At 46.6% G+C, this 27,119-nt stretch overlaps 1 protein-coding gene across 2 annotated transcripts; it reads right to left on the reverse strand.

The window, feature by feature from the left end:
• Positions 1 to 12,422: 12,422 nt before the first annotated feature.
• MCM5 (minichromosome maintenance complex component 5) lies at positions 12,423 to 26,231 on the reverse strand. 2 transcript variants are annotated; one of them, XM_062569380.1, is made up of 17 exons: positions 26,200 to 26,231; positions 25,619 to 25,801; positions 24,560 to 24,686; positions 24,318 to 24,446; positions 23,695 to 23,867; positions 20,609 to 20,764; positions 19,678 to 19,844; positions 18,854 to 19,025; positions 18,564 to 18,675; positions 17,641 to 17,784; positions 17,193 to 17,258; positions 15,798 to 15,974; positions 15,181 to 15,293; positions 14,623 to 14,751; positions 14,078 to 14,220; positions 13,259 to 13,380; positions 12,423 to 12,771 (listed from the first exon to the last, which is right to left on the reverse strand). In XM_062569380.1, exons 2-17 carry the CDS (start codon positions 25,783 to 25,785, stop codon positions 12,670 to 12,672), a joined length of 2,199 nt encoding a protein of 732 aa, XP_062425364.1. In that variant the 5' UTR covers positions 25,786 to 25,801; positions 26,200 to 26,231; the 3' UTR covers positions 12,423 to 12,669. The 2 variants fall into 2 exon arrangements, with proteins under 2 accessions (XP_062425364.1, XP_062425357.1); XM_062569373.1 differs by having other exon boundaries at positions 13,259 to 13,386.
• Between the last annotated feature and the right edge of the window lie 888 nt (positions 26,232 to 27,119).

Genomic DNA, 27,119 nt, shown 5'->3' on the forward strand with positions numbered 1-27,119 from the left:
ACAGATGCATGATTGATTACAAGATACCAACTCACTGCTGAGACGGGGAAACAATTTAGGACTGAGAAGGGAAATTGCCATCCGGCATGGGCAGGCTTTAAAAAACATCTGCTCTTTCTGATCTGCAACCATGTCCCCTCCCGCCTCTCAGCAAGTCCAGCTAGCTTAATACTTCTCTTGCCTCCTCCAGTGCCCATTGGTCCTCCTCCTTCACATCTGATATGCAGTATCTGAGAGGTCTTCAGCTGCACCAAGAACTGTTTGCTCTGCTGTCACAATTGGATGAGGAGCCCAAAAAACCTGCCAGAAATAGCAGAAAAGTTGGCAAGGAAACATTAATTAGAGCAATACCAAGCACAGTAAGATTAGACATGTATGAAAGAAAGAGAAAATAATTCTCTCATCCACTGCCTCAGACTAGCTATTGATAGGCTTTTGAAGCTGAAGGGAAACGTTATGGATGAAAGGTGCAGCCACCTGCAAAAGCAGGTGAGCAGACCTCACCCACTTGGGCTACATAGATTTCACTTATCTCTTGCTGCCAATTGTGGAATCCAGAACAGAACCTTTTACCTGCTTTCTTATTTGATAAGCAGCTGGTTTACTCACTAAAACTAATTAGTTTAGCTCCTCAGTACCAATACTCTGAAGTCCTATGATCTTACACTGTCCTGTGAGTCAGTATCTTTCTCCACCTGGAGATGTTGCACACAGCAGGTTCTGCTGGAAAGCAAAGCCAATAAATAGATATTTGGTTAGTATTAGCTATTGCTTACGTAGAGGGCTCTGCTAGTACATTAGGCTAGCTAGCCATGTCTACACATTTCCATCCATGTCTCAGTGCCCAAGTTCCAGACTGATGATGACTGACATTCGTGTATAGGTCACTGGGGATTAGGCTTTGATTTCTTTCTGTTTCAACAATACATAGCTGACTGCATAAGCAGAGTCAGATACAAACCCACTGTCTGGATCACCACGTGCTTGTTCTTCTGAATCTGGGTCATTGTAGCATTTAAAAACAAACAAACAAACAAACAAACAAACAAACAAAACAAAAAAACCCCAAACAAACAAACAAAAAAACCCAAACAACACAGCCCTGTCAGACAAGAGCAAAGAGAAGTAGCAAATATAAGAAGTACTCTTGAAGTATTCAAAGCAAAACATACAGACACAGGAGACTGCAGGATTTGTCTCTCTCCTGCATTAAATTGTTTTTGATGCTTCCTTTCCAAGGGCTTTGAATTTTAATTCTTTCTTTCTTTGCTGATTCCGTAAGAATTGGCTGATCAAAAAAACTCTGGAGAAGGATAAATATATCCTCGGACCTGATTTACATCTTTGCCTGCGCTGGACTATGCGTAATGACTAGCTTGTGTATTTCTAGTGGGCTGTGTGGCCCTGCACATCCCTGGCCAGTGTCAAATAGCAGCCATTAGGCCTTTGGTTACACACTGCGGAAACTGAACCCTGCCCTGCTTTTATCTTTGCTCCCAAAGCTGCCCAGTGGACTACTGGCAATAGTTACCAGATGCAATACTCCAGTTGCAACATCTTCTTTCCTAGGCAACAGGCCAAACCTTGCAGTGGGGAAAGAAAAGGCATAAAATGGCCTATGGTACTTGTACATCTGGCAGGAACTGCCCTAGGGCTTTGCCTACTGTATTCTGGGCAATTATCCTGTACCCTTTCTTCTATCTGAGTGACCACAAAAGCAGCTCAAAGCAGAGGAATGGCTCATGCAGCAACAATATTTCTCTGGCAATTTCCAGGGATTGCCTGTGTTCCTGGACATCTCTTTCCTTGGTATTGATCACTGGGACCTTCCCTCACTGGTTCTGTTTTTCTCACTACTTTGGGCACTTCAGCTGCATTGCCAGCAGCACTTACAATGGTTACGAGGCCCTAGGACAGGGCACTGCCTCTGCTCTGCCATGTATGATGCAGAAGCCTGTCCAGTGGTCGCTGGAGAACAGGCAACCATTTCTTGCATCAGATGGATAAGGAGAAGGATACCTTATAAATCCTATCATAGTCCAGCACAAGGCATTTGCTCCAGAGATTAAGGAACTACTTTCCTGTCTGCTGATCCCCGTGTGAGCAAAGCAAGTCCTCTCCCATGCTCAGGCATCTGAGAATTGCCTGGGAGTCTCCTATTCCCAAAAGTATAACTTTCAACAGCTGCTGAGTGGCCTGGCAAATAAACAAGTAACTTCTGCAAAATGTATCTGGATGTCAGCCATTTTAACCATAAGTGCTGCTTGCCCCTGTGGATGCAACAGCTGCCCATTGGAATAAACAGGAAACTCTGTTATCCTCTGAGGAGCAAGAAAGGTGAAGGGGTTATGATTGTAAATTTTATGTCTCTGGGTTTGGGGCATGTAGCATGAGCCACAAACAAATAGGTTTTCCATTTTTTCTCATAAAGAAGAGACTCAGATGTTGGGCTTTTCCTTCTGAGCTGGTTCCCTGACCGAACGTTACCCCTTTTTTTCAGTGCAAGACCATTAGCCACATCTGAGAGAACAGAAATCCTGGTTTCTCCATCCAGGCTTTGGAATGCAGTCCAACAGCATGGCATGGCAAGGCACCGAAGCAATATGCCTGCCAGGTCAAGGGGAATAAAACCATGGATCTGTCTTCTCTGATTCTATGTGACCACACATCTGGTTTGTGCTAATGGGTTTGGGGTCCTGCCTATGCTCCTCTGCACTTTGCCTTCCTGCAAGCTGGTATTTGTCAGGAAAAGCTCTGAGCCCCTTTAGTGTGAACTTTTGTTGGCCATTTTGAAGTCTTTACTTTTTCACCTTTTTGGAAAGCAAAACAAGAAAATTTTACATCAAATGAATGCAGCCCATAAGAATTTGCATTTCCCTATGGAGTATTCAGAAATTTCTGGGACCCTTGGCAGACCTTTAGGGCCTGTGTCACACCTGACCAGTAAGTCAGGTGAACTGGGCTAAATCATTCCTTCTGACCTCACTATCTTTGGATAATTCTCAGTTGAACTCAAGACTGAGAAAGTTTCACTCTCTTTCTATATAATGTATCTATTACTGAAAGCTGAAACTGCACCTGAATATAGTACAGTAAAATGACGTTGGTGCAGTGTGGCAGCAGTCATGTTGCTGTGGAAACCATGATATTTTAATTGCGTAATTCAAGTAAACCCAGGTAAGCCAAACATTGTAGTTTCCCCAGTAACAGTAACTCTGCTGCAGAAAGATCTGGATTGATTATCAGGAATGTAGGGCTCTGTCACTGATCAATTTGTGTGAGCTGTGTGACCTTGGGCAAGCTGTTCTCCTCTTCTTGTCCTTTGATTCTCCCCAGCACACGCTCTCACCTTTTGCCTGCCTGACCTGTATGGATGGTAAGCCTCTCAGATTTGTGACAGTCTCTGCACTTCATGAGCATCCTGCCAAGATCACTGAGAACTTTCACAGTACAAAATATGGATACAAGATAATTCACCTTTGTGATCATTTGTGACAGAGCCCACAAAGTACTGTGTGCAGTTTGAGACCTGACAGGTTCTATCCACTGAAAGATTTCCAGAAAGGGAATCTATTTATAGGTATCTATTTATACCACAGAGGTATTGGATGCTGATGAGCACACAGCATGTGGCCAGCTGTGGATAGACCTGATTTCACTGAGCAAATATTTCACAGATAATTTGAACAAGGCAAATGCCTTAATAATGCTCCTACTTTCATTCTGAGGACCCAGAATTGTGTGGTGGAAAAGGTATACAAACCAATATTGCCTAGCCTTTCTGGTCTGTGTGCTGCAGCTCCCTTCACCGATGTCGCCAGCAATAGAGAGTTATGACCAGTGGCTGGAGTTTTCAGTAGGTTGTCATGGTAAGGAGAGAAAAATGCTATTTAAAAAATAACTTGCTGCTCTGAGAGCTACATGAGTATGAGATGACTGGAGGGGCTGTAGGAATGAGAGAGAAATCACTTGGCCTGAAACACTGACAGGTCTCACAGAAAGGAAGTCAGACCTGAGAAGGATGACTGTCATGTCTCAGCCCTTCATTTTTCAAAGATCTGTCACTCTCCAATGTCCCTAAGAGTAAAGTGGTTGTGAATAAACAACCCCATTGCTAAGAAAGGCTGTACTTTCTTGCCACAATGCCCATGCAGAGTCAAGTAAGAGTCTTGGTGATTAGAGGTGTGGGGCAGCAATAGGAGGACTTAGCCAGATTAGGGCACTGATACAAGCTTTAAGATGGCTGCACTGGCCAAAAGGAAAAGATTGAGCCTGGTAAGAAATTGTACAGGCCCTAGAGATAGCTAGAAAGATTAAGCTCCTCACAGGACTGCTTCATTTAGGCTGCCAGGAGACTCAAAAGAATCAAGAAATGAGAAGAGCATTGGTATTAAGACATTGCTCACAAGAAACCACCTACAGATAAGAACATAAATGTACCCCACTGCTACATCTGAAAGATGAGAAGACAAAAGAGAACTGTCCAGGACAAACTCCTACTGTGTCTTCTCATTAGAGAATGGTGTCCATATTGAGGGGTTAAGTGTCATGTGGTGACCATCTCTGGTCACTGCAGTTTTACACTGAGAAGCTATCAGAAAACAGTGAGTGAGGGAAGGACGTTTTTGTGGTACAAGATGTATGGGGGCCCAGTATGACCAAGTATGAGGCAAGGACTGATTTCTGCCATTGTGCTAGATGAGGGCAAACAGCAAAAAGAAAAGAGAAAAAAATTATTAGGAAATGAGAAAGTGATGATGAGACAAGATAAAGAATAGGGAGAGGATGTGGAGCAGCTTGGCCTAAAGAAAGCTGAAGGGCAGGGAAAGGGCCAAGAAGCAGCAGTGGTCCAGAGGGCATTCTCTGATATGCATCCTTTGGCATCTTGTTCCTACTAGAGAGCCCTGAGAGCTGATCCAGCAGGTTATACCCCAGTGTCCTGCCTACCTGTGAAGCTGACAGGATGAAAACAGAAGCTAGAAATTTGTACTGGAAACTGCAAGACAGCCATGGACTGACAGCAATGTTCAGGAAGGTGAATGGAAATGCAGAGGAGAAGAGAAAGCATATATGAGATATGCAGTGGGATGGAGGAGGAGCAAATGGATTTACTAGGGTTGCTAGGAGAGATATAGAGCAGAGGTGCTCCGGAAAGAGTAAGGAACTGTTGCAAATGAATGGGCAAAATGGAATGAAAAGCAATATTGCGCATTTGTGTGTTAAATATGCTGGAGAATGAGTGATTTGGGATTTTGAGGGAACTCAGCCCAGAAGTAGGGGACCACAGGCTTTTATTCAAATCTCCTAAAGGCCTTGAATCTTGACATATGTCATCCCCCGTCAGACCACATCACAAGCACTTGGAGATGTGACACATATAGGCCTTTGCAGGAGGTCATGTAATAGGGAATGGCACATCCTTATGAGGTCATGCAACAGGGAATATGGCAAGGGAGAGGTCACAGTCACTTGGCTGTGGCGTGAGACCTGCCCAGACGCAGTGAGTTGGTTTCGCACATTGAGGACAGCTTCTGTTCATTGCAGCCCCAGCAGATGGCACAGCACAGCCCTGTGCCTTTCCAGGAAGATAACCTCAGGAAGCATCCTTGTCCTGAAACCACTACACAGTGCTGCTGGAGGCTGACATGCTATTGTAACGAGGCTTCTCTTGGCTGCGCTGCAGAATAACTTTGTTACTCCACAGTCACAGTCCCCAGAGAGCACTCTGATTGTGTTTGTCTTTTCTGGCAATTTATAGAACAAATTGCAAGTATTTATCTCCCTCCATGAGATCAGTTCTGATGTAACAGCCTTGCAAGTGCTGGAGAGGACCCCAGAAAGTACAGATACAACTTATGTCAGCGTGAAGACTCTGCGCCTGAGATAATGCTAACATTGTGCCAGGCACTCCATAAATGCATGGTAAGAAATGGCCGGTGCTCTGAAGAGTTCATTATCTAAGATAGACAAGAAGATGGAGTTATTTGCTCAGCTAGACCAATAAGTCAGCAGCAGAGGGGAGGGAAGCACCCAGACCTCTTACATCCAAAGTCAGTGCTTGACTGATCCACTTAGATTGTTTCTCACATCATCCCTATCAGCATATTCTGCTTTCCATAGTTTATCTCACATCCTTGAGCAATAGTTCTCAGGACTCACAGTTCGGCTTTGTTTTATTTTATGGAGGAAGTGAAACTCACAATACTCTCAAAGGTTATGTTGCTGCATTGCAACAATTCTCATCCTATATGGAGATGGAATACAGCTGAGCGATGCAGATGTGATGATTCAGCTTTGCTGGATTTTACGGTAGTGGAGCTCGTCTGACATTTCCGTGGAGATATTCTGATTAGTTTGGTGTACAGGGCAAGAGAATCAAACTTAGCCCCAAACTTAGCAGCGCAAAGCAAGCCTTCACCAAAGCCATCTTCTCCTTTGATACCGCACTTTAGCACCTATACAGGAAAGATGCACACACACCCCTAATTTGAGATGCCCGTGATGTACAATTATCCACCTGAGCTAGTCACCTGGCCTACTTTTACAGTCAACAGAGGGGAAATAGATCTAACCAAAACAGGCCAAAGGAATTGTGCCCTAATATCTACTGCTGATTAAATGAATCGCTGTCTGGAAGTCCTCACTCCTCTGCACTGACACACAGAGCCTTGCTCAGATACAGCTGTTTGCAGTTGGTCTTCTGAATCCTAATTCTGCCGTCCCATGGTGTCCCAAAAAGGTTAAGAGTACTGTGCACTGGATGCCTTCTGAACTAGAAATCCTATCCTCTCACACAGATTAACACATTTCAAATACAATTACATGTAGTCTACAAATTTCTCAGAGGTTAAATAATTGTAACAACAGGTGGGTTGCGCCTATACAAGAAGTTTGAATTGAAGGCAACCTGGCATCCCTGGTGGCTACTTTTTCTCCCTAGTTTGTGGCTGTTGCACTCACCTAACCAAACTTCTCAAGAAGATGCAAGCCAATGACAGCTGAAGTTATAGCTGGAAAGAGGCTTTTCTACACAGGTGAGTGAATGCTATGTTGCTCAGATGTGAAGGGACTAAGTCTGTTTTTATTCTCTGTGTTGGCCTTGGAACTGAGAATTGTATTTTTGGTCATCTAAGACTCCCAGACAGTGATTCTGTCACAAGTCTCAGCAAGGCAGAACCTCAGGGGTCACCCAAAATAGTCATCTTCACCAGGAGGACTATCAGGTGAGTAAAGACCTGACCATCTTTGGAGCAAGGATCATCTGTTTCTGGTTAGCTGAAGAAAGCCTGTAGTGCTCATCATGTAAATACCTCTGCATCATTAGCACTCTGAAGACACGTGATGGTAATTATGATTTCCATTTTTTCCATGGAGGTGCAGAGAAGTGATGTGCTTAGCCATTGGCCACATAGCCTGTGACAGCGAAGGGACCTGAACACACATTTTGTAATTCTAGAATAGCAGACTTATCCCTGGCACACTCTTTCTCTTTCTGTAGTTATGCAGGATAGGTGTGAGAATTATCCCTTTGTCCAGCTGAGAATTGCTAACTATTTATCCCCCAAATTTTTCCTGCAGTGCAATGTTCAAAAAGAGCCATTACTGATCAAAGATCTTGAGTTCCAAGATAATGTCAGAGTTGTGTATATCCCAGCTCCGCTTCTTGTAATAAAGCTGCATACATTAATTGCTAAACAATGTTGTCACAGGTATGTGTACACTTACATAACCTCAAACCATATAATCAGCACATTTCATAGCACGAAGAGATCAATCATTCTGATCCCCATCACAGAAATATTCCTCTGCTCCATATCCTGCCCATGAAACAACAACAACAAAAAAAAAGAATTCAACCTCTGCACCTGCCAACACTCAACTCAGCTTATGTACTTTGAGATGCTGTCCATTTTAAAACTTGTGAGTGCCATGGTCAGCTTAATGAACACCACGCAACAGCCACAATCCAACCCTGCACTATCACTCCAGCACAAAGAAAAGATCAGTGGGAAAGGCTGTGTGGGAGCCTGCAGGTGGAGGGAAGCAAGGAAGGAGGAAACCAACAGGAAGAGTGACAGAAGCAAAGCACTTGGTCACTGTGTTCTTCCCCAATTTCCTTCCCAGGGCAATATCATCGCTCAGTCCCTTTCCATTGCTAGGTGCTCTTTCCAACCTGGGGCAATGGAGGCTTGCAGCCCCTCTTCTAATGGCAGTGGTAACAGCAGGCTTTGGGTACCGTTCCCCCTACTAACCTGCACATTTGCCTTGCTCTTGCTTTATCTCTGGAAGAAGGACCACAAATAGATATTGCCAGATCTTGTAAGCAGGAATAGATGTCCTGGGGCAGGCTAGCAGAGGTGGAGAGACCTGAAGGACTTCTCTGCCACAGTGACACATAGACACATAGCAAGAAAACAGCCATGACTTTGTACTGCTTTGGGGCCATGTTGACCGTGCCTTCACAGGCCACCTACTGATACTATATTACTAAGTACTTTATCAGGGGCACAAGAGCTTGTGATGCAAGTGGGATATTTTCAGCTAGACACTGGCAGTCTCGTGAAATTCATCTGGCCACTGCTTGAGCAGTGTGGTGCAGAGGAGAAACAGGCAAAAGCAGATCTCCATTTCTTTCCTCTGCCTTTAGAGCATTTATCTTTTGGAATTGGTATGAAGTTCATTGACAGTAGTGCAATCTACTAAGGTGATGATAGGGAGAAGGCAGGCAGAAGACACTTAGGTAGGTCCTCCTTTTTCTCTACAGAAACAGGAATTATGGCTGCTAGCCAAGGATCTGGCCCAAGTATTCCCACTTTAACTTCCTTTATCCATGCAGGTGGTCCTGTTTGTCGAGCAAGAGGTTGGGGCAATAATATTCCTTTCCAAATCCAGACCTACCTCTCCAGTTAGAGGAAGATGTGGGGAAAGCATCTGTGTCTCTTTTTTTTTCTAAAGGGAAAAAAAGGATTCCTCTTGCTTGCCCTGGCATTGAACACTGCTTGCTCCAAGAAGCCCCACGTAGTGTATGGCAGAATGCTGCGGTCTCTGCAAGGGTGTTGGCACCAAATGGGGAAAGCAGTGGGTGAGAGTCCCAACAGTATTGTGCCCACTCATCTCTCCTCTTACATGCAGCTGTTACCGCAGTGCCTAGCTAGCAGAGACTGTAGAAGAATATGGGAAGATAAAGTTGCTACCCCATTTCCCCCAAAGACCCATATGAAGCTCTTCAGAGCAGCCACAGGAGCAATGCTGTCAGTAAAGATGCACACCTTAGCTAGGATGCCAAAGCCTTCAGCAACTCCAAACTCTTGCGAGGGGCTCAGTCAGCCTGACCCTGCCTTTGACTACATTTAACTTTCCATTCCTCATGCAGAGGGCAAGACAGGAGGCATGCAAGCTCTGTAATTGCATGAGTTATGCACCCTGTGTGTGAAAGCCAGGCCAATTAACTGTGCCTCCTTACCCTCTCGAGCACAAGGGACTGAGGCTGCTATTTTGGAAATGTCAGGGAGGCACAGCATGTGTAATTGAGCGCAGCAGCACGTGTCCTGGCTTCACTCAAGCCAATGAACTCTAGCCTGACCCTGTAGGGGAGTAGAAAAGGTTGTGCTCTGCATGGAGGACATGCAGACATACCTCAGTCCCTCTCTAAGCCTCCTTCAACCCCTCCTTCCTCCTTCCCCCCACTCCTGGCTTGCAGCTCACTGGAGCGTGGCTGCCCTGCAGCTGCAGAGGAGAGTCTGCCCTGTTACCCCAACTGCAGTGAGAGGCAGCTGGAGCAGACTGGTCGCAACCACTGTGCACAATGAAGCGCTGGCTATGTACAACAGCACAGAAAATAACGGAAAGTCCCAAAAATGAGCTTTAAAAAAATGCCATCATCTGTGCCTGAAGTCTTTGCAGTCCCTAAAGCCTGAAAGTGCCCATTAAGCCACTATACTGCTGCTCCCTGAAGCACTCTGGCACAGCCTTCAGCAGTGCAGGAGGGGCTGTGGGGGTCTGTTTTTCTGGCCTGTTTCTACTTTCTCTCTCCTCTGCAGTGGGAATGAGAATGAGGGCAAGCCAGTACACTGCTATTTATTTTCACTAGGAGCCCAGAGCTATGCAGGGTTTGCGGCAACACTTAAGGACTACTCCAAATTCAGGAACATGGGGTCTGGTATGAACACTAGTGCGGGCTACCACCTCTACCAAACTAAGTTGAGCTCAGTTTGGGACCATGCTGAATGTTGACTCAGATTCCTAGGCTCTCAGATTCCTTGAACTCTTCAGAGGATTCGGATGCAAGAAATTAAAGCTCCAGGTTTCCTCCACATTAGCCATGCTTGAATACAAAGCACAGTAAATTCAGCCAAACTGAAATACTGTGTTATCCCTGAGAGCATTTGTACAGACAGGAACAGAGAGTGAGCTTTCAGGAAACCAATCATTCTTTGGATTCTTTGAGACAGCCTCCTTTTTCTTCCAGTCCTCCATGAAAGTTAGGTCCACCCACAAAAACTAGAGTAGGAAGAGACTACTTCTTCAGTGTGCAGGCTTGTAGTCTCACACAACCAATTTGGTGAGGGCTGCTCAGGAGGCAAGCAGAGCTGACCACTGCCTCAGCTTCTGTCAGTCCCTCCCCTCCAGATGGACTCCAAACTCATTGACTAGCTTCAACCAAATTCCAGAGCGTACTGTGTGCTTCTCTAAACATCTGTGCAGAAGCTTATAGGGATCCTATTAAACTCCAAAAGGTTGCAAGGAAGTTCAGCCCTTATTTGACAGCTGGCAGTCTGCAAGCATACTCAATACCAGAACACTGTCCGCTGGCTTACTGCTCTTAAACTACAAGGCAGAATAGTCTTGCAGTACCACAGCCCTGTATTCTCAAGACTCTAGTACCCTCTGCTGGCCCTGAGTATTTGTTTTGCTAATGAAGCCTGTGTCATGTTCTTCTGAGGTGTATTTTTTAGTCTGAAGTCACTCGAAGACATGGCACTAACCTTTCCTGCACACACAACAGCTTCTCTCTTCCACAAATGCCCTGAAGCAGAACTCTTCTGAGGACACAAAGTCCCTCGCTCAGCCCTCTCACGCATTTGAGGCTGGCCCTGGGTGGCTGAATGCACAGAGACCTACCAGCACATTATGTCTTCAGGACACTTAAGAGATCCAGCTGTCCTTAAAACATAATCAATATTATTCAGCTAGAAATGACAAAATCTTCAGTGGTATGTGCAAGGTCACAAAACAAATACAGAAGCAGATACTGCAGGAGAAATTCAGAAGTATTGCTTCCCTGCGTGAGCTAACCTGTGTGACAACTAAATATCAACAGCAACAGCTCTGATGTGTTGTCAGCCAGTGAGGCGTTACAGGCCAGTACTTCTTTCAGTGTAAGGCTTTTCAGAAAACAGATTACCAAAAAGTACTGTGCATACTGCACCATAACCATTCCACACACTTACATTGCAGCAACGCATGACAAACATAAAGAAGCTCCTTTTTGTGCATCCATGGGTGAAAGAGGGACAGCCTACCTCACACTGAGCAATGAAGGGAAAGGGTATCTGCTTCTATGTACTATGGGCAAGAAGGGCTTAGTGTGCTTACATATGAGTATACAAGCATAGCTGACAAGCACAGCAAGTGCACTCTAAGAACCCAAGCCAGAAAAAGTTCAGAGAATCCCAGAAAGACTCCCTGTAAAGCAGGACATCCTGCCTCACAGCCACCATACACAAAATAAAAGTGTTTGAAGCAACTGCTATTTCTACAAAGGTGCACAGCTCCTTGCAACAGCCACTGCCCCAAAATCCTTGATCCTCTCTCAGCAGTAACAGCACTCTGCCAGGCTGACAGAAACGGGACACTTAGAGCCATTCTGCCTACGCATGGAACTAAGGCTTATTCACACAGACGTTTTTATTGTAGGGTAATGTGTTTGCCTACTAGAGCCCTTTGACAGGAAGAGGAGGGGTAAGCAAACAACAAGGACTTGGAAATACTGTGTCCTCTAGGAGATACCAGGTTGTTTCCTGTAATGCTGCTGGAACGCAGAAAGACAGCAGCAGCAGCCTGTGCTTAACGACTTAATAATGTACTTCCAACATAGGTAAGCCTAACAGAGCAGTTTGCACTAACAGAATTTATGCCTCAGCAGCGAGCTCAAACCTTGAGTGAAAAGTGACATTTTCCCTTTACATATGCTTGTGCAGGCCAGATGGCAGCAGGGCTGTTTCCATTTTCAAGGTGAGCCTACGTTGTCAGTGGATGAACAGAGAAGATAATATAGAAGGAGCAGAACAGATGCTGTTCCAACCAACAGTTCTGCACAGCCTACAAAAGGGGGTAGGGGTAAAATGCCCTCTGTCTCACCTCCCTTCAGACAATAAAGGATCAGGGAGTACTAATATCAGCTTTTATTTTAACGCAAACTAAAAGCTTTTGGAGTTTTGAGAAACATCAAAGTGGCCCTGTGACAGAATGTCTAACACAAAACGGGAGCCCCATCTGCCCTGAACTGTGGTTGAAGATGGATGCACCTATCTGTTCTGCTTCCCAAGGAAAAGCTTCTTCCATCAGCAGGACGCAACATAGCAGGGTTAGCAACCACCTGGGGGTCAGTCAGCAGCCAGCAGTGGTTCCCTTTGGATGGCTTGAGCCACCAGACAAATGGGATAGAGATTACTTGATGCGGTAGAGGACTTTACGTTGCATGCGGTGCTGGATCTCTCCACGCCGCATCATGAGCTGCAGCACCTTGTAGATGGCATGTTCTGGATATTTCTGGAAAGGGGGAGAACAGAACAACATGAGCAGGCACAGGAAAAGTTCACTACAGCCCAGCAAGAACCAGAAACCATCTAGAAACACTTGCTGTGCCCTTCTCATAGGCAGTAAACTTTGTGGCATGAGTTGTTCTTGTTCCTTTTTAGCTGAACTGTTTCAGTTCTGACTGCAGACAGTCTCACAAAGCCAGTGGTTCTAGTTTCAAGGCTAAGATCTCAATCTACAGGCAAGTATTGCAGGGTACCAGAACAACTCCCAACGCTCACATTTTTGCAGAGAAAATAGTTCCTGCCCCACTCCCCTTACACTCTGCAATCTTGCTACTTGCCAGTTCCTATGAAGGATTTCCAAAGCAATTATTATCAAATGGTTCTCCAGTCACTTTTCAGGGAATGAGTTTCACCCTACAAAGCAGTAGATCATGCGTACCTGTTTTTACAGTCCACCATCCACCCTCAAACAGGATTTCTGCACCCCAGCCTACCTGCCGTATGAAGTCCTGGACGATGCTGTGCTCTGACACCTGAGAGCCGATGGCGAAGCGGCGCTTGAGCTGCTTCTCAATGCGGGACAGCATCTCTTGGTCTTCCTGTGTCGTGAAGCCTTCTGCCCCTAGATAGAGATGCTGTATGAGCTCTCTGCACTGCTGAGATGTCACTCAAAACCAGAATGCCCGTCTCCCTAATCTCCTGCCACACTTGCACGTCTCTAGCATCAGAGACCTATAGGGAAATTAGGTATAATACAACATCAAATATTGTGGAGCTTCAAATGCACAGACGAACATGGTCCTAACCATCAAAGTTACCCTGAAATCCTTCATGCCATGCTGCCTTTGAAGGAAAAACACAGCCTTCAATTTCATAGGAAAATGGATTAGCATATGAATAGGATGGGAAATTATCTTGTTTCCTCCATACCCTGCAGAGTACTCTGTCCTCAGGACTATGAGGAGCCAGACTGTACCCCCTTCCCTGCTATTGTGAGGGACAAACTCCCCTGCCTGGATGATTTGTTCATCACTGTCTAGTCAACTCAGCGAGCCACAGCCACACAGCCGCAGTAGTCCCTGTGAGAACAGGGAGCCCTTTCTGCCATGTGTACTGATTTACTTTTGCTCAGAAAGCACTTCCAGTACACAGGGCAGCAGCACCCTATACAGAACATGCCTTTTAGCACCCTCTCTGCAAGTGCTAGTGGTGTTCTGAGAGGTGAGCTTAGCTCTCCTTGCTCTATTCACCGGGGTCACCTTTATACCCCACCTTGTCCCCAGCAAAAAGCATCTCAAGCATCTCTGCCTCACCTGACAGGCTGCCCGACATGGCTGCATCGAGTGTGGACACCTGGAAGAGCCGCAAGGCCTCCTCAACATCTGCCTCAGTGGCAAATGGCTGAAGCTTCATCTTGCCAAGGGATTCAGCAATGCGCACGATGGCCTCCAGCTGCCTGTAACCGATAGAGACATACCCCTCTTTCTAGCATGGTTGTGGAATGTTGTACCATGCCTTTCCTTCCCACCCATGACACACACACATTTACACCTCCTGCTCAAGGAATCTCCTGCTCCATGGCTACAACTCAAGTACTGCCCTATGGTTCATGCAGTCCATTCACTGGTAAGGAAGGGGTAAACCCTCACTCAGGGGAGGGCTCCTGTAAAACTGAGGGCCCTGCTAACCTTCTTGGACTAACTCAGGTGACACTCAGCGATGCACTGAACAAATTCCAAATCTTGAGGGATTAGGTGGCGTGAGGAAGGCAGTGGTACTCTTCCCTCTGTGCATATCTCCCAGGCATTCAGGACACACGTTCCCTGCACTTCCTCAAGACAATGCTGAGGGCCCTCACCGGATGGTGATGGGGATGCTGGACCGACGATCACTTTCTTGCTCGTGCTGGCGAGCGCCACTCCGCATCAGGATGTAGCGATTCTTCAGCTTCTCTGCAGCTGCTGCAGACAGGCGAGGGCCACATTTTCTGCAGAAGAGGGAAGGGAAACTTAATGAGGTACCTCTCACTTTCTTAGGCCAAGTTTTGGCAGTTTCAAGCCACTATCACTTCCATTTCTTCTGGACAGGAGAAGAAAGGTCACTCAAACAGAGCACTTCAAAAATATAATTGAAATTGTTGTCTGAGTGCTGGAAATGGGCCAGCGTTTTTAGAAACACCCCCAATAAGAAGTGCCTATGTAGCTCAATATTGGGTCATTCCACGTAACTCACTCCCAGGCAGCGAGCAGCCCAGCAGTTGGTGCAGCAGCATCAGGTATGTACCTAAGGGCCTTCAAGAAGCACATCTGTGTTGCTCCATTACATGGGCCACACAAGTCAAGCTGTTTGTGCTACCTGCAGTTCTGCCGTGCAACCTGGCACTGCCAAAAGCCATGAGGAGACACCTTTCACTCACGTTCGACAGAAGGATATGAGCTTCTTCAGCTTGTTCAGCTCAATTTCACCTTCCACGGCCTGGGTCTGCGTCAAGGCACTCACATGTAAGGACATCACGTGCTTAGCCAGTGTCTAGAAAAGCAGAGGACAGTCACACAATATAAAAACTTCAACTGCAACATACAATCCCACCGAAGAATGGGGCAGCTTCTCTCAGCATATTGCAGTCAGGGCAGTAGTCTGATGATGAATATTACTGTTCAAAAGCTCTGTCCCTGTGAGACTGATGTTTGGCAGGAGGTAACAAGAGTTTTAGAGGACATGGAGGGAGCCCAAGCTATGCTAGTGTTGAAGACAGGATTAAAGTCCCTCTGCAAGCTAATCTCAGTGTTACATGGACTGTGCTCAGCCCAGTAGAAACAGGTTAAAGGACCCATGGGGCCAGGATTCAAGGCACACTTTACAGTAGTGGACAAACAAGGCAAAGCAGAGGCTTTGTTTTGCTTCTTCCTCAAGCTCTCAGTCAAGTGTCAGAGCTAAATAAGCTTCCAGCTACTTGCCCTTCTGCCCTTGATCTTGTTCCTGCTAGGCCGACTGTGTTGCAAGTTCCAATTTAGCCCACAAGCCCCAACCCACCATGTCTCGCTCCTCATTGTGCTCATCCTTGACAATGAAGATCATATCAAATCGGGACAGAATGGTGGGCATAAAGTCAATGTTCTCCTCGCCTTTGGTTTCATCCCAGCGCCCGAAGACAGAGTTTGCAGCTGCAAGCACTGAGCAGCGGGAATTCAATGTGGTTGTGATTCCTGCCTGCAAGGAGTAGGAGAAATAGTTGAGGTCAAGACCACATCCACGTAACAGCAGGGCTAGGTAGCTACTAACCCAAAACAAAAGGTCTAAAGTGGTTTGAAAGGGCTCAAACTCAAGCACCTGTATTTAAATAAAGCTCTTTGAGTAGCATCCAATTGCTCTACTGGATTCTACACTGGAGGGAGGCCATCACAGCATCTGCATGAGGCTGGACCTGTGTGTCCATCTGGAGAAAAAATAGCTTCCACTGAGACTTGAGCTCCAAGTAACCTCATTTAAAACCGTGTGTTAAGGGCAAGGACACAAGTGAGATGGACTCTACTGCAATCTGAGCCAGAAACTTGGAGGCCTGGGGCTGAGAATCTACCAGGGAGGCTAGAGGGGGAAATGCCTATCTGGGCTGGCTTACAGCTACTGCGTAATTTTTAGAAGCAGCAAAGAAAAAAACATGCAAGAAAGCATGTCTGAGATGTAAAAGTACTCACAAAAGGGAGGATATCAGAACATCTGAGGGATGAGGTGACCAGGGTTAGGGAAGAGAATCACCCAGGTGTATGACAGAAAGAAGGAATCTGATTGGCAACAGCAAATCTCTGCAGGTTTGGAGGTAGCACCAGCAGTTAAGAGCAATGAGCAAGGAAAAGTTGCAGCAGCTGCTCTATTAAGAGGGACTGAACAGATAAGGGGTGAGTCAGGGCAGCCAAGAGAGTAGAGAGCTGCAATAAAAAATGTTGAACAATGGAAATGAAGAGAAAATCTGATTAGAGGGAGACCTGGCACTGGAAAGTCAGGCAATTTCTGTAGATTTTGGCGGGGGGGGGGGGCGGCGCAGGGAAAGAGTGTAAAGGAGGAAGAAAGGAAGAAAAGAAGGTAGAAGTGACACCAGGCTGTGACACAGGAATGTGAGTGGAACTACTAAATCTACAGAAGCAGAGCATGCAGAACAGAGAGAGCTCAGTTTCAGTCCTGTTCAGGCTGCCTGAACAAAGACAACCTGATGCCCATAAGCAAGGCCAACTGGTCTCAGAGCACAGAAACCACTAACTGTTAAAACCACTGCCTGGAAAAGCAACTCTAAAATGTACAACTCTGGCAAAAGATGTGTGACGCCTGGTTGCTGGGCTCTCAAAGAAACTGAGAGCTGTAAGTCAGACTCCTGCCCTTATCTCTCCCCTCCTATCCTGGGGCAATACATGAATGCACGTGCTAGTAGCTCACCTTTGCAATGGAGATGGTCTGTTGTTCCATGGCCTCGTGGATGGCCACACGGTCATCCTCCCGCATCTTGTCATCAGAGGAGGGAGAAAGATTGGGGAGCACAAAAAAGTCATCATCAGTCACCTCCACTGGACTTCAGCCAAACACCAACTAACGTTGACCCCAGAGGTAAAGATCTGTCAATATTTCTGCTCAAGAGCATAGTATGTAACCAGGACAATCTCCCTCCTGTGAGCCACTCTTTGAGTGCAGAATAGGACCCTGGAGTCTGGGAACTATTTGCAGACCCTGCTGCTCCATTTCCTTCTCCAAAGGAAAATGAGGGTATCTCAGCAGACATCTCTTTCTCCTACAGCTCTGGGCTCTCTAGAGAAGAGTTCATAGCACAATGGCTCTCTTCCCAACTCCCACGCACTGTAGCATTGGACTCTGCACGCCACACTGGTACCTTGTCAAACTCATCAATGCACACCACTCCCCCGTCTGCCAGCACCATGGCTCCTCCCTCCATGAAGAAACTCCTTGAAGAAGGGTCTCGGATCACGGATGCTGTCAAGCCAGCAGCACTGCTGCCTTTCCCAGAGGTGTACACCTAGCAGTATGTAGGGAAAGCAATGGGACAGTATATGAGCTGCCATGGGATCCAAGAGCTCCTCACTCCAGCTGGAGAAAAAGATATCCCATTGCACTGCAAGATCTGCCTTACTATAGCAAGAACTGTTGGAGGAAATGCAATGCCCTAAAAGAAAACCCCATAGCATGCATCAAAATCAGGCCCACTGGATACAAAGCAATATTTTCGCATACTTCCATGCATTAGACTCAGGAGTTGTGACGCACTGGAGGGCCTCTAGACATACTAATACTGGTAATAAGTACAGAACATATTGTGATTCATTGTTTGGCGGGCTGCTGCGTTCACTTTGTTTCCCTCTGAGGAAAAAAGCAGTCAGAGGCTGAGTTTAATGGAGACAACAAGAAAACACAGCCGAAAATATAACTGCATGCCTGGGCTCTGTCTGGAGCTTCATGCCCAAGAAGCAGTCAACTTCATTTGTTCTGATCAGCCAGCCTCTCTGCTGATCTTAACAATACCAGTCACATCTTTGGACATCTGCAAACAGCCAGGCTCATATTGTAACAAAAAGCATTACCTGTTTCTCCTCCCCTCCCTCATCCTCTATTCTGCACACATCTCTTCCAGGCTAGCACCAGAAACAGCAGCTCACCCCTCTAACGATCAGTCTAGCTGTGCATCTATAAGCAGTTTTCTGCTTTGACTATGATTTGGTCCTCTGTGCTATACAGGGGACAAAAGAAAGAAATAAACTGCATTCAAAACATATGCCTTATACCATCCGTAACACCTACCCCAATGGGTGAACACTTCTCTACAAACTTCAGCAGCTGGGATTTGGCTGTGCCAGGGTCACCCAGCATCAGTAAATTGATGTCTCCTCTCCGAGTCAGCCCATCGGGGAGCCTGGAGTGACGGGGTGGGAAGAAAAGAGGGAAGAGATATGGTGAGTACTTATTCTGACAGCAACTTATTGCTGATGAGTGGCAGGCTGTTGTTAGCATTGCCAGAAGACTGCACAAGGGCTCTATCTTAAATGATATCCCTGCCACCACCCTATCTCCATGAGGCTGTTTCTCCTCACCTCTTGCGAGAGCCTCCAAATAAGAGGCAGGCAATGGCCTTTTTGATGTCAGTGCTGCCATAGATGGAGGGTGCAATGCTCTTAGCAATCGTTTCATAGATGTTAGGCACGGCAGCAAGGCGACGAAGTTCCTCCTCCTCTTGAGGGGTCACTGAGCCAGCAAAACTATGTCCTAGATGGGGAAGAGGAGAATGAGACACAGCAAGCAAACCGATGCTTTAAACAAAAAGACATCTTCTGCTGCCAAAAGCCCTTCTTGAAGATTATGCCAAATGCTATCATGTCTGGAGATTGGAAAATGGCAGATGTTTGCTAACCCAGTAGGCAGGCTGTTTCCTTGGAGGCTGGGTGAAGAAAAAAGCCAAATCTACAGAAAGACTAGAAGGAAAAAAAACCCAAGTATCTCGTGCAAAGCAGCTCAGGAAGAACCAGAGGCAGAATTACGGGTCGGGCTGTGTTTTAAATACACAGCTCAATTTTACATTATTAACTTCAGCCCAGATCCTCAGGGACAGCTTAGTGATTCCCATTAAGATCAATAGAATAAAAGTACTTAAGTACCCTGAAGGATCCAGGCTGAAACTTCATTTATCATCATTGAGGAAGTTACATAGGACTCCTGAGCAAGTACACAGGATACAGGGCAAGCCAGCCCCCTGGACTAGCTTGGGCCTTTTGCTATCTATGCAATAGGGAAAGCCCAGGCTGTGATTTTGTCATCTTTGTTGAGGGACTTCCTTGTTCAGCAACTGAACAGGTTGTTCTCGCAACAGCAACACCACGCTATCAACACAAACCAGGCAGAAACCAAAATCAGCCTTCACCTGAGCCTTCCACATCCACCTGGATACCCACAACACGGAGGTAAGCACTTCGGATGCCCACACCCACGTTATCACGGCTTTTGTTCTTGCTCTGGGCAGACTTCTTGATGGAATAGATGCCCATAATAGTGACTCTGTTTCCTGGGACAACTTTGTCACACAGGTACCTAAGAAGAGAAAGGGAAAAGCAAAGGATGACAGAAAGACAGCACCAGCAACACCTGTTATCCCCTCTCTTGCCAAACCCAGAAAAATTTTGAGGCCATGGGGGCAGCAGTTGGGGCTGTCAAAAGCGAAGAGATGGCCAGGACTAAGCCAAGAAATGTCAAGGCAGTTTCAAGCCAACTTATGGCTCTTGAACCTGCTCACTGAGGCTTCCATATAAGACCAAAGTAACATCACTGGTAGGAAGTCATATTGGCCAGAATTTTGAGCAATTCTAGCCACCAGCTGTGTGAGAAAGTGCAGTAAGCAGAGGCTGCCAGGAGTGACAATGTAAGATCACTCTGAGATGGAGTAACATGTCTACAGCCTAGCTCATGTCTTTCTCAAAACAGAAGAGCAGCATCCCTGGGAGTTACTATCACCCCTCACATCTGAGGTCTGCATCTCAAATTGTCTGGTCCCTCAGGTACATGGCATGGCTCATGGCAACAAAATATTTTTGTCTCTGGAAATCCTATGAGGAAGAGGCCAGCCATTCCCAGGCTATGGCAGCTGTTAAAACATCTTGGCACTGCTGTGGGGTAACCACACAAGTACATACAAATCTGGTTTTGAGCAATTCTGTGCAATGCTCCTAAGGACTGATGCAGGAAAGGCCAGCATATCTATTTCAAGTCAGATAATTTCTTGTCAGGGAAGAGCTGAACGCAGCATCAGCTGTCTGAAATGTCCTGTGGGATGAGAGGGATGGTGGACTTGCTTTTACCTGTCACAGTACAGCTGCATGTGCCGGGGCATCTCTCCATGTGGCACAGCATCTGGAGACTCTTGGAGCTTCAGGACCTGGAAGTCCACGCACTTGCACTTATCTGGCATAATGAAATACGGGTCCAGTGGGCACTTTGGGCGGCCAGCCTGTTCTCTGCACAGAGATCAGTCAAGGAAATTAGCTGTCTGCCAGGACTCAGAAGACACCACCTCAAAGCTTCCTTTGCATAGGCAAGAGCTGTCACACACCCCAGAGCAGCCCACCCTCCCCCACAGTACTAAGCAAGCCAGAAGAGCACTCATACAGGACAACCCAAAGGTTCACCTGACCTGATCTTGTATTCAACCGCTGCTAAAATCAGGTGTTATGGTCAAACTATTAGAACAAGCCAAACACATAGCGATACTTTCCCTGAATACTCTTCCTGCCTCTTCCCTCTCCCCTCCAAACTAAAAGCAAGGAGGAAGGTAATTCAGTAATTACACAGAGGGTAATAGTATAGACTCAATGACCTAAGAGGTTTTTTTTTTAAACTTCACGCATGAAGCAAACGTTAAGTGGTTTCTGTTGAGAAAGCAATTAGCAATGTGACAAGACTGTCATGAACCCTTTAGTCTCTCGAGACATTGGCTCTATGTTTCTGTCTTGCTACTACAAGCTCTTTGACAGAAGAAGCGCCTCCACAGCCTGCTGGCTTCTCAGTACATTATTACTGATGCCTGAATCCATACAGGTGGTGACAGGGCTTTCAGGGAGGCTAACAAGAAAAGGAAAAATCTCATGAACGTCAGTCCCATTTCAGACAGGAGGAGAGGTGAATGTACTACAACTGTGCAGATGTATTTCTGCAGTCAAGGATCAGTAACTAGGCACTCTACAGACTAAATACAACAATGATTCCTATCCCAAAGATCTCTTAAGTTGTGTTAAAGATGAGGCACAGGAAAAAAACAGCAGACATGAGATCAAACGCAATCCATCAGGATTAGTCAGCATAAGAGCACTGCAACACCATGAGAGCCTAATGCTTGTAGTTCACATAGACATCACAAGCTGTAAAGAGGGGCTTGCAAGTTAGTAGAAAAGTGTTATTACAGAAGCTTACAAAAAACAGCAATTTGAGGAGAGGTAACTGAGAAGCAAGAAGTTTGTTTGAAAAAGATAACAAGTTAATAGGAAGTTAGAATAGCAACTTAGTATTATAGGACAACTGGAGGCAAGACTGAACCTGTAGGTATCTGACAACAGGCAACAGGGGAAAGCCAGGTTAGACACTGGCCAGCTTAGAAAGCAAAGACAAACAATCCTGTAACAAGAGACTTTAGCATAGACAGACTCAGTGGAGCAAAAAGGCAAAGAAAACAATGTGAAGAGAAACCTAGAAGGCGGACGTCCAAACAGCCATAGAAACTCCTTCGGTGAGCCTGTGATGAGCAGAAGCCAGTGCAAAATTCTGACAGGCAGGAGGATTTTTGTTTGTTTGTTTGTTTTGCTTTGCTCTATTTATTAATGGAAGGCATTAAAGTGCAAGAGTGAAAAGAGTGAAGGACAGAGGACAGTCTGAGGAGGAAAGGAGGAAATCTTCTGTGTCTGGAGCGACAGGGAATATCTGATGCTGGAAGCAATAGGAATGCAAGTGTAGAGGAAGAAGGACTATACCTTATTTTCTGAGCTTTCTTTGGGAAGAGGAGTGAGATCCTGGGCAAAGAGAGGTGTAGGAAGAGACAGGACTTTAACAGTGCGCTGAAGTGAGAATGGGGGGGATTTTAGGAAGGTCTGCAGAGCTGGGGAGCAATTTCCCAGTCTTTCAGTAGGAGCACCTGAAAATTCCAGCTTTTGGGATTGTGTGACAACTTGTTGCAAGAACTGAGATTTTTCAGAAACAATGGTGAAATCAGGTTTCACTACAGTTGAATGTCAGGTAAGCTCTTAAGAACCAGCTATGAAAAGAAAATCTCATCTTCTAATCAGATAGGAGTAATTTTCAAAGGCGTATTCAATTTACTTTAGCTCAACATTTACGCACAGCATTGGAAGCCTTCTGCATCATAAATGAATGATTTACACAAATGTGAGAGTACACAAACATTAGTAACACTACTGACAAGAAAACCCTCACAGGATGCTTTGGAACAAATTACTCAAGGATTTATTCAAGCTCTGCTAATATTTGCCAAGAACTATGGTCTGATTAGTAGGAAGTAGTGCTTTGAGTCTAGCCTTGCTGGGACTGGATACCCAATAATCTGGTCTGATCTCATGGCTTACCCTGCTTTGAGCAGGAGGTTGGACTATAGACCTCCTGAGATCCCTTCCCACCTGAGCTCTCCTTTGAAGACACAGCTGAGTTTGCCAGCAGAAGGTTCTACTAAATGGGAGAGGTTGAGTTGTTATCTAAGCAGATACTCCCCAAAAGGGTACATATCTGCAGTGACAAAGTCAGCTGGCTCCTGGAATATCTAGAAGGAACAATTGTGTGAAAGGAGAGGGGAAAAAACAAAAAAAGAGAGAGAAGACAGAGGCAGTAAAGCCACAGCAAGGCTCGGCGGCAAGGCCTTGTAGTCAGAAGGAAGGGCTGAATCAAGAGAGGAGGAAAGTAGTGTCACAGTGCTGGAAGAAGAGGACTCAGAACAGAAGGCAGACCAAAAGATAGGAGACCTATGGACAAAGAAGTAGGAAATCAGTCAGAAGTATTTTGCACAGCTAATCAAAATGAGATGCTCAGTAGGGGATGGCTGAAGCAACAACTAGGCTGATCATTAAAACCGTTCAAGTCCCTGCAATGCCCCACAGATACAAGGAAGCCCCCAGATACTGCCATTCAACACAGCTTGCAACACTGCCACACAATATCCATGACCAAGGCTACTCCCAGATTGATGGAGCTAAAAGCTACTGGCCAAGGATGAGGGCAGGCACTAGGGCAACAGGAAGAGAAGAGGAAGAGATTCAGAGCAATGCAGACTCTTCCACCTGATGGGACAGGGAGATGACTCCATGTAACATGCATGGGACAAGGGAGAAGGAGAAGGCAATCTCTTGTCCCACCACCTTGGCACACTCATCCCGATTCCAGTCCTTACGTGTTGCATTTCCTGGGCAGGGCATAACCTTCCAAACCCGGGCGCACTGAAATGTTGCTGATGGTGTTACGGCAGCTGCGGCACTGAATAGCTATTTTGGTGGCTTTGGCTCTCACAGGTGTTGCTGCAATTACAATCCCAGGGATCTTCACAAGGTGGGACATCTGGTCAGACTGAAAGGGAAAAGGTGAAGGAAGGTGAGAAAGCACGTCACTGGAAGAGTGATAAGAAAAGAAACTTAACCATGCTACAAAGTGTTAAAGAAACACAGGGGTACCAGAACAAAAAAAAAGCCTACACTTCTTGACAGCTCCACACTCATGCTCTACAGTAGTAGGGGAAAGTTGCGTGACTTTAACTACTCTACCTTCAAAGCAAGGGAGGTAACAGAACAAAACACCACATACTGAAGACTCTTAAGAGCAATCATGTCCCCAAGGCAGGAGCCAAACAACAATCCTGTGCAGTCCAATTTAAGTTGCTTTGTATTCTAGGTGGAAATTAGTGAACAAACCATGTCCTGAACTAAGTAATCAAGTATCTAAGCTCCATCAGCAATCACACACACATACGTAAGCAAGCCCTGCCACATGTTCCTCCACACAGCAGTAGTTTCACCTCACCTTCAAACTGCGGATGTTGGCTGCATTGGCATCTGATCTCAGCATGACCTGGATGTCTTGCAGAGTTTCTTCACCTGAAGGACGAGGACGGGTGACCTCATCTGCAACTTCTTTTGCTGCTTCTTCCAACTACAAAGGGAATAACTAGGCTATTTCTGACATACTACAATCTATTGTCAGGACTGTTCTTATTACATCACTAAATGTCAGTGCACCACATCTCCCACTCTGTCCACGCTTACCAGCTGAAGGTGCTCTGCTGGTTGCTTGTACAGATAGTCAGCAAGATCTTCATCAAAGCTGGCTAAGTCTTCCATCTCCACCTCAATCCAATACTGACCCAGGTTATAGTGTCGTTTAAGTTCATCCCTGCAAGGCAGCAGGTAGCAGAAAGCACTGATCTTAATAAATATGTCCAGTTACCATCCCACAATGATATTGTGACTACTCAAAGTACAGAGAAGGCAGGCTCTGCATGAAGTCCTTAGTTTGGAAAGTAAATTGGGAAAACAGAGAAAGCTCTAAGAGAAGTCAAGGGGGTGCTGAGCAGATCTTTCATCCAAATACACTTTGAAATGTGACATAAGATCAGGAACACTACTGCTTGCAGTGACAGTTTAAGTTTAGTGCTAGCTTCACTAGTCACACTACTAGATGGGCAATTCAGAAATTCCTCTACAGAATACTGTCTATTATACCAAAACTGTGATTCTAAAACCCAGGATGTAATAGCATAGCAGGCAATATTCCCCTTACAAAAGCAAGGGTACAAAAAATTCAGAGATGAAAGGTTAAAGATTTCCCTAGTCATTGCATAACATGTCTCCAGGTTCTCTCTTAATAGCCTCTTCGAGTTGCATAGGCAAAGCAATAGCCAAGGGACCTTCAGAGTCTGAGAGGGCATAAGTGGACAGCGTTTTACCAGTTTTAATACATCAGACCAGAAACTCAGGCCAGGCCAAAACTCTGGACCATAAAGCACTAAAACTTAGATCAGCATTTCAAGGTCTGTGTTCAAGTGCAAGTTTGGCCGTGCAGGTCCCACTGTAGACCAGACCACTGCCTCCAAATCTGTGAGAATGCCAGACCTCAGTTTTCCCATAAGCTCAAATGGAAACAATGACATTTCTTAACCTAACAAAGAGCTCTCTGAGGTCTACAGGAAGGAAACAAGCTAAAATATGCTATTGTATCCCTTGGGTTTACATAGCAGAAGGCAAGTTAAGTGCAGGCTGGACATGCAAAGAGGAGTGAGTGAATAAGGTCACAGGCAGAGACATTGCTGTAAGTCACAGCAGCACCTGTATTTGAAGGTGAAGCCTGTCCGGTCCGTGCCCACCCGGTACTGCCGCAGAAACTCCTTGAACCGTTTCTGCAGCTGGGATTTCCGAATCTGCCCTTCATCTGCTGACACATCGCCCCCAAAACTGTCGCTGTAGTAAATACCGGGGTCGTCAAAGCCGGACATGGCAACTACTGCTTCCCTGAAGGGGTAAGAAGATGCGGTCAGCCCTCGTTCGCCTCTTCCCCTCTCTCCAAAATGTCTCACGGGATTCCCACCTCCCGCAGCCCTCCCTGCTACACCACGGTCCCACAGCCCCTGCCCCATCCATTACTTCCGTACCCCCCCAACCTGCCCCCTCCTCTCTCTCCACCCCGAAGACCCCCTGTCCCATGGGATTCCCCCCCCACCCCACGCTGCCCCCTCCCTCCGCTACACGACGGTCCCGCCGCCCCTGCCCCGATTGCTCCAATACCCGCTCCCCCTCCCCGAATTGCCTTCTCCCCACAGGTTCCCTCTCTGTTCCCACGCGGACTCTTTGGCCCCCGCCCACGGGACGGACCACGGCAGCCGCCCCCCCACCCCGGGCCCGCTCCGCACCTCGCCTCTCCCCGGGAACCGGCCCCCAACTTTTCGCGGCAAAAGCAGCGCGAGGCGGGAACAAAACTGAGCGACCGTGCATCCGAAGCGCGCCGCCGCCGCGCGCTCCTATTGGCCGGCCCGCGGCGCGCCGCCCCGGATTGGCCCCGGCCGCCCTCTCCCTCCTCGCCGCGCCCCGCGGCGGCCCAGCCCGCCGGAACCGAGCGCCCCGCCCCCTTTCGGCCGGGCGCAATTTGGCGCGAAAACTGGAAGAGAAAGGGAAGGGAAAGGGGGAGGAAAATGGCGGATCGGGCGGGACTATTGTAGGCGGTGCGGCGGGGGAGGGCGGACGAAACCATTGCTGCCGGCGGGCGGGGGGGGGAGAGAACGCGTCTCTGCTAATCCAGAGTCCCCCGGGGAAGACAGTAACTGTGCAGCAGGCCACATACGCATATAAACAGACTGTTGTTTACGGTGTATTTTCTCTGGATTGCTTTTCTGCTAACTAGTACTGAATTTTAGGGGAAAGTTGACTTGTCATTGGGTAACTGCTACGGCTCCTAGAAAGTGTGGTAGCGCACATACTTAATCAAAGTCAGAGCTGGGAATTAGAGTGCATGGCAAGGCAGATCTTAACAGCACGAGATGGAAAATGAAGACCATCTTGTCAGCTGTAGCTATGCTGTAGGAAAGCTGGTTTTTTTCATAAAGATCACAAGATGAGTGCCAAGCAAGTTTTTGCTTCTGAAGACTTGCTTTAGGCTCTATCTGGAGCCCTTCCGTGTATATGATACTACAATGGCTGTGAGAATTTCAGAGCGTGATACCTCTCCTGCTGTGAACAGGCAGGGTGTCAGTCTGAGTCCAAGTTTCGTAACTTTGAGGTCACAGTTATGATCTCTTAGAGCAGCAGACTGGGGGGCTGCTTGTGCCAGAGTGCA

This window comes from Rhea pennata, chromosome 1 (genome assembly GCF_028389875.1).
Source record: "Rhea pennata isolate bPtePen1 chromosome 1, bPtePen1.pri, whole genome shotgun sequence".
Classification (NCBI taxonomy): Eukaryota; Metazoa; Chordata; class Aves; order Rheiformes; family Rheidae; genus Rhea; species Rhea pennata.